Source organism: Lagopus muta, chromosome 7 (genome assembly GCF_023343835.1).
Source record: "Lagopus muta isolate bLagMut1 chromosome 7, bLagMut1 primary, whole genome shotgun sequence".
Taxonomy (NCBI): domain Eukaryota; kingdom Metazoa; phylum Chordata; class Aves; order Galliformes; family Phasianidae; genus Lagopus; species Lagopus muta.
This window is the reverse complement of record NC_064439.1, coordinates 44,641,925-44,654,198: the sequence shown is the minus strand read 5'-3', so window position 1 is coordinate 44,654,198 and position 12,274 is coordinate 44,641,925. Positions and strand designations below refer to the sequence as shown.

Here is a 12,274-nt window from a genome sequence, read left to right as displayed (position 1 = left end):
ATGAATCTGTTCAGTGCTTTTGGCATTAACAGCTATGGATACACCAAATAGTAAGAGAGAAACAGCTAGAGAAATTAAAAAAAAAAAAAAAAAAAAAAAAAAAAAAAAAAAAAAAAAGCTGTATTTTTTTTACCTGTTTTCCACAAAAAGGTTTTCCTGGGAGCAAACTGACTGAAAAATAAAAAAGGCATTGTATCAGACGTTCTAGATATGCTCTGCTGTTCCAATTCCTTCCTTGTTTTTAGAATTATCTCCCCTGGTCAGGCATAAGGGGATTTCAATTCATGCATCATTTGCATTTGCAGAAGACAAGAAGGGAAAAAAGGTCAAGAATGAGGTCAGGCCAGTAAAATAAATTCCATGCATTACAACACATTGCCAACAAGGGGTCTCAGTTTGGAAACAAACTGAAACTTCTCAGCCCTGAGATCAGAAGAAGGTGGAATGTGCAAAATGCTGGTGATTCAAAGGGAAAAACATTTTGCCTACATAAAGCGAGTTTCCACAAGTCTGCCCTACCACCCAGAAATAAGATTGCAGAATAGCACAGAGCTGCAGGTAGGGAAGACAAACAGGAGGAGAGCATGCAAAGTCAACAAAGTTCTTCAAAGGGAGAGAAGAGACTACAGCACTTAGAGATACTAAGTGATTTTGCATGGAGAGGAAACAGCCATACCCACATCGAGATATAAAATGAGGGTAATATTAATAGTAATAACATCAATAATAAAATCTATTGCAAAAATGCTTCTCTGCTGGAGGACTTAGATGACTTAGACCCCGAGAAAGGTGAAGGGCTCGGAAGAAATAAATCCTATTGGCAAGTGTGTAATTCTTCAGGCATTACTTAATTTTTTTATGCAGAGAAATGAAGCTGTGCTCAATTTCCCATGAATAATTCTCCCACTTGGATTTTTTCCATTTCCCTCCCATTTCATGTTCGCTACACAAAGTGCCTCGCAGCTGCCATTGGATTATATCTCCATGAGGTACAGAAGAAAGGACAGTCAGTACTCATAAAGAATTTAAACAAAAGGAAAGCAAGGGGTTGAGGACACCACAGCTCATGCCCATCCCCTCCACAACAATGGGACTCAGCTCAAAGAATAATGGCACACCATCATTACTGGTGTCACTTTCTACTTGTACAGGAGATGTATGAACTCAGCCCTGAGGACACAGTGCAGTTTCTCTTCAGCACTGCCATTTACCCACCCAGCACCTGATCCAGGGATGCTGTATGGAGCAGGCACCTGCCTGGTGAATGCTTCTCAGGCAGGCTTCCAGCCTGCGCCCCAGCTGAATGTGAGGAAATCCAGAGGAATTGAATGCACAGGGATCTGGGCTGCACTGGTGGCAAGCACATCTCACTAGCACAAAACCTAGGCATTTCAGGGCCAAGGTTTCCATCGCCAGGGATTGGCTGCAGCAGACCTAGGGCTCCATCCCAGGCTAAGAAGAGATGTGAACTATTCCACTGGGATCCTCTGCACAGCTACAACACTTCATCTGCTCCCATTTTATGTTCCTCATTCACAAGCTTTCATCAACAGTTGGGGGCTGCGTGGGCTTGAGCACAGACTAACAACTTTGAAGTCTACTGAAATCCCCCTGTAGGTTTGTACCACCTCCACCACGAGGCGGCATCTTTTCTTTATTTCTCAATATGGGCATAGGCTGAAAAGACAGGCACTTTTTTCATGATGTTACTCTTACTGTTAAAAAATCTGATGGCTAAGCAGCTCTGGATAGCAGTTCAGCTACTAGAAGGCCATGACTCACCTTCCTGATCTACAGCATCAATAAGCTTTCCTAGTACTTTCAGTTTTCCTCGTACTTTCAGTTGAGCCTTAAGTACATACACAGATGTTGTGAAAACAAAGGTTTCTAAAACTCTTGGCTCTTTTACACCAAACAAAGACACTGACAACAAATCTACTGAAGGAAAAAAGGTTATGCAAGATCACCTACAAATTCACCTCCTCAGGGACTTCTGCATGCAAGATTTCCATTAAGGTTCTCTTTATGACTAACAGTCACTTATGAAACTAGTCTTTCATTCCATAATTTCCCAGAACCTTTTTAAGTCTCAACTGGAAGACGTGCTTCAGCTCTGTCAAGCACAAGGTATACTGGGGGTTGCTGTTCTTGTTTTCAATTACATTAGCCTGCATAGATAACAATTAACATGCAGCAATATCCTGCGGTGGATATCATCAGGCAATCATCTGCATGTGAGTTAATGAGATTTGATACATCTCAGGCTTACAACTAATGCTAATTGCTTGATCTGCAGCAAAAAAGGGGGGCTCTGTACAGCCATACTGCAGTCTTGATACCTGTGGGTTTATGCTAGCCAACAGAAGGCACTTCCTGGTTTTGTCCATTTTAAAACCTTTTCTTCCCACTCTTTTTACAAGATAAGACAAGGATAAAGCCAGCTGTTCAAACATTCCTTCAGTGACTCCTGAATCAGGGAGCAGTGAAGATCCTCCACGCTTTCTTAATCAGAGGAATCATTATTTTACCTAAAGGATCTGGCCCTTCAAAATATATTGCTTAGTCAAAAACAGCCGTAACAATTAACAGCCAAAAATAAAAACTGTGATGTATTTCCTTTATTAAGTACCCTGTGCAACACGGACAATTCCAGCATTTGTGTAACTAATAAAGCATCTACATTTTTCAGTGAATACACAATAATTACTAGAGAATACGTTGATGAACAGTGAATGGTTCTTACGTGATTCTGGCTCATGAGGTTATACATTGCATTAACCTCAAAAAATGAAATTTCCCCTAAGTAATTTAATTGCTTGTCTCTAGAATCAATTTTCTGCATGCTTAAAAGCCAAACTTACTGCGCCATTTACATATACATTCAGGATTCTGAGTTAAATCTATAATTCATATTGATGTGTACTGAAAGAGTAACATACACCTTTCTTTTCTTTAAGATTGTAGTAATTATTGTTTTCCTCAGGGAATTACTCTTCAATGCAACAAAAGCAACTGAAGCAGCCTAGATGAGAAACTTCTTTTTAAGACCTGAATACTCCAGGTCCTATGTGCACTTTTTAAGACCTGAATACTCCAGGTCCTATGTGCACTTGGTCATAAAAATGACAAGCTGTTGTAAAGCTGGGTTTACAATAAAAATGAGTTTATGATAGAAAGGTTGCAGGCCTTACAACTGAAAAATAACCTTGAGCGTAACAGAGCTCATGCAGTGCTGGCTCAGTGCTACAGCAACCTACAAGTTTAGGAGGTACTTGCTTAGCAGTTCCTATTGCAGTGAACTGATCAAATACACTCACTCTTTACCCACCCTTTTATTAAGTTACGTCATTAACATGCTTCTCTCAGTCCCTGCCACCTGCTATGACTCTACATGACAGGAGTCATTAGAACCTCCAGCTTTCCTTATCAAAATTTATGATAGCCAACACAGCAGATGGAAAATCTGACAGGGAGTATAATTTAGACTGACTAATATCAGACTAATCATCATGAGGACTATCATAATGATAGCATTATTCATGAACGTATTTATTTTAAACTTGGAAATGAAGATATCTGGTGCACTGGAGTGCTGCAAAAATCAAAGGAAGTGCAAGGAAGCTTTCTGTTGCTCAACATGGGGGGAGCAGGTTAAGGTATTTTTCACGGTACTTGACACATGCACGGGACTCTCTGCCTCTGTCCCCAGATTCCCTTTTTCTCCTAAATTTTGCTCTGAATTCTGATAGTTGGGTTGATCTACCTTCCACAGAGTTTGGGATTCTTGAGGCATATTTTGAGTGATGCTAGGTGCAACAAGGAACGGCTGCACCTTCACTGCTGCCCTATGGAGACTTCTCATGCAAGTCCTCTTCATGCATGCTCTAATTAGAATGAAATATCCGTAAACCATTTTCTAAGGTTCACAAGCAAGGCATGGATAAAGGCTTGACTACAGGAGTGTAAATAGCATACAGGTAATAAAAATACCACATGATTAATTCTTCATACCACGATTAATTCTTCTCTGTCTTTCTACATCTGTAATTTGCAAGATGACAAGGCTTACGTGCTTAGGTACCTACCTCAGAAACTTGGGGAAAATGGATTTACAAATGATTGCAGAGGTCTTTAAACTAAAAAGTCCTACATGCAGCAAGTGGTTACCTATGACAGGAAACCACACTTCTCCTTCCTAAGATGAACCAGAACGTAACACTGTCCACCACCACAACCTCACAGTGCCTCACTATGAGGAGTGCTCCACTCAAAAAAGCTCAGCTAAGAAACAAATTCCTGTTAATATCAGTACAACTTGCTGAAATTCAGTGCAACATGGCGTATTGCTGGCTCACTAGCACCTACAACAGCAGAGAGAGAGACCAAATGAGTGGATATGAGAGAGAGAGGGAGAGATCTACATTGCTATCTGGAAACATGCTCACTCTACATCCATATAGGATGCCTGCCACAACCAGACCGTTGCTTGGACCTGGCTAACCCAACAGACCACAACATCCTCCAACTGTGAGCAACTCAAAGCTCACCACTTGCCCTCAAAGCTCAACAGTCTAAAACTAAGAACACCAGCACATTGGGGAGCAAGTTCCAGCACACCTCTCCAGCCATCTGCTTCCCAGCCTGGCATTTCTAGCTGCTGCTTTTTTAACAACCTTTTGCCTCATTTTGCAGTCTGCTTCAAAACCCAAAGATTTTTTGGTTTTGCACAAGTTCCTTTGTAATACACCAGAGACAGAATCTTTCATACAGAAGACAGGTTGCAAAAAGAGGCTCATGAATGACTGACTGACTCTACTGTACATACCGTGACAGTATGCACATCAGAGCCACGTGCTGAAAGCATAACATAAACTGAAGGGCTTCTGTTTTTCTGCAACTTTCTCTAGTCTAGAAGGAAAAAGCCAGGCTAAAAACATTCAGATGTGGCAAGCTACTTATTAACGAGCAAAACTTACTCATCACAAATGAGACAACACACACCTTAACACCATAGAACATACTCTCCTAAAACAAAAAGTAACTTGGATGTGTGGAACTCCAAAACCAGAGCAAAACAAAAGGTTATCTTAGACAACAGCGTAAGTCCTGCAACACAGGAACAGTTTTAATTTAAAAGGACACTGCCAAATATGATTCAGTACGTTTTAATTGGTTTTGTTCCCATCTTCCTCTAAGTGGCAGAGCTCCCACAGAGATGTGAGATAAAACAAAATGGTAACTACCCCCACTTCCTTTATTTTCCCTCTCTTCTTTTAGGATCCCTTCATTACAGTAGGACAGCAAATTGTTTTTTTTTTTTTTTTTTCTTTTTTTTTTTGCAAGACCTATTTCATTTTATTCTATTCATGCTACAGTCACCAGCAGGACTCCTTCTGATGGCAGAAATAACCAGCCTTTTCAGAAAACCTGTGCAGCTCCACATTTACCCACTGACTTTTCTTTGTCCTCAGTGTCTCAGTTGTACAGCAGTGGTCCAAAGCACATAACCATCAGGTGGCTCTGCTGAATGCTACTTGAAAAAAAGAGTGATTTGGCTTGAGGTATATGAAATAATTCGGCTATTTGAGATCATTGAGAGTGTCCATTTAAATCGCTGCTCTTTGGTTGGAAAAAGAGAAAGAAGAAGAAAACCTCGACCACACAAACATGAACATTCAAAGGAACAGGATAAGCACTTCTCAGACAACATGCTGGGCTTCCTCTTTCTTCTGCCCATATCCCTGCAACTCTCAGTGTCTCCTCCTCCTCCAGAAAGCAACCTCAGCACCTGAAGCTTCTCTCAGAGCCTTTCCCTGCCACCTCCAGCTCATGGTGCAAATCCAGCATTCACATTGCAGGGGCAGTGCTGGCTGGCTACCGGGAAAGGTATGGCACTAAAGAGGCAAGGAAAACAACTACTCACATCTTGTGCAAATATTCTCTCCCTCACTCTCTGATACTCCTCTTCTCTCTCTTCAATTGATTTACTTCGTCTGTCATCTCTAAATGGAAGAATTCTGTTTTGCTGAGCAGAAAAAAAACCAGGAGGGTTATATAAGTTGAGCTGTTAAAAACTGCCGTTAAGAAACTGTCAGCTGAGAATAATCAATGTTCACTCAAACAAACGAACCATGAAAATGATAGCTTTCATTCCTAGGGCACCCGAGGGCTCCCAGGCAGATGCTGCCCATGGAGCCCAGGGCTGAGAGGAGGCCTCCTGCCTGATGCCTGCAACCCACAGCCCTAAATCCACCTGTTGTCACCCCAAGCCTTTGCATCTGACCATCTCTCAGCTATCCTAGCGGCCACGAGATGGGAGGGCAGGCAGCACCTATGAGATCAAGGAAGAAAGGAGGGAAACCAGGCAGTAAGACCTACGTTGTGAGCTCTAAAAGAAGCCCACCAAAAGCTCACTTACTAAGGAGAAGTCCCAAGCGCTTTGTACAAGAATTTTAACCATTTCCATGACATAAGGAACCCCCTAATTTCATTTTCACTGGGAAAAGCGTTGCCCTTTTTGCCTAGCAATAAACCAGAGTGCAGCAAGTGGCTGTGGCCTGGGGAGGGAGGGAAGAGAGGAGAGTCCCAAGCAAGAAGCTCTTCGTTTGTGGTTACATTACGGGCACTGCTCTCCTCCATCCACTCAGCACTCTATGATTGGTCATGCTGTGTTCCTTCAGCTGAACCCCATGTTCACCGCACCCTGAAAATGGCTGAGAGTTGACATTTAAGCCAACTGAGATGCAGCCTAACTGCAAGGCTGCCAGATACGATGTGGAGACAAGGGAAACAAAAAAGAAAGGAAAAATCAGTCCTCTACTGAAAACATGAAGGAGAGTGGCAATGAGAGACTCACTAGAGCAGGTACCTCCAACAAACACAACCTGAGCAAAGAAAACACACACAGTCTTCTTACCTGGGAGAACTTTCTCAAAATAGCAATTTGTATCGGAACCTTTTTTGCTTTTTTTTTTTGTTGTTGTTGTTGTTGTTATTAATATGTTCCACATACACAGCTTGCACGAGACCGGAACAGCACAACACTGAGTAAAGGCAGCACAAAGCCACGTGCTCCCCTGGTGCTCCCTACACATCGCTCACCTCCAGCAATGCCGCGTTATGGGATGAGCAACACGGGGACTCTGGTGCTGCGGAGCATGCACAACAAGCAGGTCAGTCACACAGACAGTAACACACGGTGAGGGCAGGGGCGGGGGGGAGGGAGCTAATAGATGGGACTGATTCATTTTTGGTCAAAACTTATTTTAGGATAGTTTAAAAATCAACCTGGCCTCACCATTGCATGTTTGTTTGGGGCTTTTTTGTTTGTTTGTTTGTTTGTTTTCTCCTTTTTGGGCTACACCAGTTTATCATCGGTCCGTACTGAAATCCAGCTCCGAATGGATGGGTACAACTGAAGGAGCAAGCTGTAGGGAGCGGAACAGCTGCCATCGTTAGGCGACACATGGAGAAATGCGACCAGCACGGCCTTCCCACGCAGCCCGAGCCTCGGCGTTCCCCCCGTGGGCATGCAGCACGTCCTGCCAAGCAAACCGCCCATGCAGACCCACACGCTGCCACGGCGCAAGCGGCCGCGCAGGGCTCGGAGCTGCTGCGGGGCAAGGAGCAGCAGGGGGGGAGAGGAGAGCAACAACAAAAGAACAACAATAACATCAGTCAGCCCGCCTCCAAAACAAAAGAAAAGAACAGAACAAAATTTCAGCCACTCTCGAGCCGAGAACCAACCTGATTGTCTTCTTTATCAATACTAGAGTTATCTCGCTTCAAGATAAATCGCTTCTGGGATTCTTCACCTTTTTCATCTTTTAAATGTTCAGAAAACCTTTGCTCTGGTCTGCCAGCAAAGTAAAACATAGCAATAAAAAAATCTTTCTTTCGGCTTTAGTTCGATCTTTATTTTCTCAGTGCTCTTTGTTTTCACAGAGGCATTCAGTGCAAAACCAGTCAACATTGGTACTCATCGTGAGATGCGTCCTATAGCAGCCTGGGGCCAGCCCTGCTGCTAACTGTTATTGCCATAAACAGCTTTTGTTGTTGTTATGTAGTGAGGAGCGAGAATTCACCGAAATATTTCTCTCTCCTCTCTGCGACCGAAGGACAGGAAAACAAATTAACATGCTGCATGTTAATTTGGCTCCTTCAGTAGCAGGGATCTCCAGCAACGCGGCAGCTTTGTGGCACAGAACCACCTTTGCAAGTAATGCAAAACTGATTGAAATCTTAAGAGCAAAAGCAAGAGCTTCTTATTCCTAACAAATAAAACCATAACCGGAGGGACTGATGGTATTTTGCTAAACAAGTAATTATCTCATCACCGTTAAGTGAGGAAAACATTCCACAAGAGTCACAGAGTATCAATTAGTTCACTGAACCCATCCAGACATTTATTTTTTAAGAGCCAAACTGTACAAATTAGAAGCTTCCCATTTTTAGGTTCCCAAGCCAAGAGGAGCTGTTCCACGTTCCCCACATTCACACCTTGTACAAAAAGCAAACAGCAAGAAACATCTAGTGTTACTGAGCTGGCCACTGCCATCCCTTGTAGCTGACAACAACTCCAGGATGTGCCAACTCCTGGACCCCAACCCATAATAACATGTTGTGTCCCACTGATTTCAGCAGGGTGACCGACGGTCTGGAGACACGAAGAGCTGGAATTCATATGCTATCAACCACTGATAAATCACAAGCTGGTTTTGAAAAGCTGAAGGAGCACAGACTGCTTCCAGCAGTGGCACCCTGAGGAGATGCTTGTGCCTACTGAACAGACCTCCACAAACCAGGCACAAAACTGCCACCGACAGAAGAAGTCAAAGGTGGAGCTGAGAGAATTCAGTGACTTCATAAGTAACGTATGAAAGCTCTCTGCAAACTCTGAAATGAAGGTCTCAGCTTTGCTTTATTCCAGAGTGGAAAATTAAATCTTGGGTGAGATCAGCCACCATTTTGTTGTTGTATCACTCAGATTTGTATTTAACTAATTAGCAGCGTATTTCTAATCAAAAGACAGCACATATTCATGCCACAATTACAGTCCACTGCAATTCACCATCAGGTGCGCAGGAAACATTTATAATGAACTGTTGAAAATTTAGAGTTAAGATACAGCAGCTCTCCTGCCTCACTTTCTGTATCAGTTCCACAAATTCCCACTTCTGGGCACAATTTGCATTTTGATGACAAAGCAACAAAACAAGATGGCCAGATTTTCACAGACTTTGAGTGTTACAACATTCTGCCCATCAGCTGGAGGTGTTGGCACTTGCAGATATTGGGCCCACAATGCGGAAGTCAACAGACTCTGCAGATGCCCTTAGAGTCACGGAATCGTTTAGGTTGGGAAAGACCTTTGGGAACACCAAGTCCAACCATCAGCACAGCCAACCAAGTCTCTTCGGTGACCCAAAGGAGCTTGGCTTTTTATAACAGTTCCATGACACCATGGGTTGCTAAAGGCAGAGGTGGTTTGTCTTACCAGAAATGCTACAAAATCCAATTAATGGACTGCTAGGTGGCTTGTTCTGCCTTTGTTCTCATGAATAAACACTGTGTCTATACGCTTAGAACAGAGGATGAGCACCTGCAGATACTCTGCTTTGAAATCACCAACTGAAAAATGCTGTTTTTCTCGTTTTGTGGCTTAGAATACACACTAAACCTCTCTAGATGCACTAGCACTGTAAAATTTATAGCTATGAGCGATCTGTTAAGGATCTAACAAACTATGCAGTGCACACAGTAAATATTTCTGACTTTAAAACATAGAGGAAAGATTTAAAGTTACCAAAAGTTAGTAAAAAAAAAAAAAAGGTTAAAAACAAAAGCAACTAAACATCTCTGACTACTAACACAGTTGAATAAACAACATGCTTTTAATAGTTGATACATTACTTCTATTTTTAAAAATCCAATTTTCACTTCCTTTAGTGTTCATAAAATGTTTCCACCTGTCAGAAGATGACTGGAAGGAGAAGCATGAGATCAAGCCACAAGCCAGAACTAATGAGCTGCTGGTGCCAGTTAATAAAATTAATCTACAAGCCCAGTATGTGATTGATCCTCAGTTGTGAAAGGACATTTGTTTGTGCAGAATATGATGGAGCGCAGCAAGGCTATGGGAGTCTACTATGTGAATAGAGACATAGTGTTTCACCTGGTGAAATCTGCTGCAGTACTTTATGAACTTGAAGGTGAGCCAACGGATGGAAAATGCGAGAAAAAATATGTGATTTTGTGTAAGATGCAGCATATATAGCAATATATTAATAAGATGTATAGTTACTGCAACACTGAGAATTCATCTCATGCAAGCCATAATTGGTAAGAAACCACATTCACTTTTCTTCTATGCTTTTTTAGCACTGATAGTGAAGAGTTTGCACAATGCACTGGATTGTGTTCATGCATGTAAGGGAGTGAATTTATCAAGCTTATTTAGAGCGTTGATCTAAATTAAGGTCTTAATCCAAAGCATGGGATGCGTTCATTTCCACAAAACAACATCGAATCTGGAACTTACTCACTACTGCCACCTTAACAGACACCTTGAAACCCCAACCACACCTTAGTTTAATTCAAAGTGGTAAAAAATGGGACTGGCATAACCTTTTCAAGAAGACACTGAGTATTTCTGAAGACCTTGAATATTGCAACTGTCTTCCAGACACGCAAAGAAAACAAAACAATACCAAAAATAAAAACAAAACAACAACAAAATGCTAAAAAAAAAACACCAAACACAAAAACCCACAACCTACATTATTTATCATTTTGAGAGGTTAATCCCAATAGATACAGTGTACCTGTGTATTTACATGCTAACAGAAGCGTGCAAGAAAACAGATTTGCAAATATATGCTTACAAAGATTGCTGCCCACATGCATGACGGTCCATATTTCATTTAGTTCCCATACCTGGGGATCACCTGAGAATCTCAAATTCCACTGCTCCAAAAGAGCCTAAGGAGGGAATACCAATTCCCTTTAAGGGATTTTGTGATTTGGGGAGCATACTGAGAAAATCTGAATGCCTTAAAGGCACAGAAACCAACACATAGGAGAGGAAAAAAAAGAAAAGAAAAACAAAAACCTGCACAGAAGAAAAAAAAAGTTGCTTTTATTTGATATAAGCCTTTTGATCACCCAAATAGTTCTCAGTCAACAGTACTGGTGTAAGTAAACCATCTGTTCTCCGAAGCACAACTTCACAAAACCACAAATTACATATGAACTCGTTTAGCATTTCCTACAAGTTGTGAGCTATGAGTACCAATTAAATACTTGTCTTTCTGGCAGTGTGTTCCAGAGCAAAAAGCAGTATATTCCTTCCTTCCAGTGAAGTTTTTATACAGTTTGCTACAAAATTACATGACAGTTTTGCCTTTTAAGACAAACCGGTTCTCAGAGTAAAACACTGCTCTATGCATCTTCAAACAGATGAACGTTTCCTGTTAGCATTTTATACTCCCTTAAAACACAACTGCAAAACAGACCCTATTTAAGCAAGAATCCAATCAAATAGATTTTTCTGGACAACAAGTTTTCCCTACAACTAAGCTTGCATTTTGGAAAGAGGAAAGCTGGTATAATTAGGTAAACTTTTCTGTGTGCCAAAGTTTTAAAAACAAGTTTAGATTTTGATAGCAGCATCCATTGTAAGATTTTTCTGTTGTCATTGTGGTGATTTTATTGTGAACTAGTTCCATTCTTCCATTCACTTTAGCAGAGTTCCTCTCAGTTTATCTCAGTATGACACAGAACAGAGTTTGTCCCCCAGGCATACTCCTTAAATGGAATATTTAAGGAGAATTCCCATTATGTGCTCATTTAATGCTTTTCATTCCAAGTCAACCATTGTAAGTAGCAATGTAAAAAAAAACCAAACCAACCCAAAACCACTATCTAAGTGTCCTAAGCAGGTATTCAGCCTTGAATCAAACTACAGACTCTAAAAACATTTTGCAGAGTGGTAACAGCCCATGTATCCTGATGGGTAAGGAAGTCACAGGGCTTTTGGCTGTCTCACGTTTAGAAACATTTTAATGCACTTTCATAAATCTGTATTGATATGGGAGATAAGAAATGAAATAGTGGGGGCAAAATAATCTACACTCATTTAAAGTAAGCTATTTAGCTCTGAACTAACTGGCTAAGATACGGGAAACAGAGATAGCACACACCAAAAGGACAAATGAAAAGAGACAAGCGTGAGCTTTGTATGCTGCTCTTCTAAGACGGAGTCACTGCATTAGCA

The 12,274-nt window shown here is 41.5% G+C and overlaps 1 protein-coding gene across 27 annotated transcripts in view; it reads right to left on the bottom strand.

Moving 5' to 3' along the window:
* ARPP21 (cAMP regulated phosphoprotein 21) overlaps window positions 1-12,274 on the bottom strand; it is a 185,969-nt gene that overhangs the window by 64,901 nt on the left and 108,794 nt on the right. For 21 of the 27 annotated variants that reach the window (XM_048952081.1, XM_048952083.1, XM_048952082.1 and 18 more), the window contains 3 exons: window positions 7,747-7,855; window positions 5,924-6,025; window positions 134-171 (listed from right to left, as the gene is read on the bottom strand). The exons of 1 other annotated variant lie outside the window; for it this stretch is intronic. In XM_048952081.1, the coding sequence (XP_048808038.1) occupies window positions 134-171; window positions 5,924-6,025; window positions 7,747-7,855 (249 nt within the window). The remainder of the gene's footprint in view (window positions 1-133; window positions 172-5,923; window positions 6,026-7,746; window positions 7,856-12,274) is intronic. 5 more of the 27 variants (XM_048952097.1, XM_048952098.1, XM_048952101.1 and 2 more) reach the window with 1 other exon arrangement.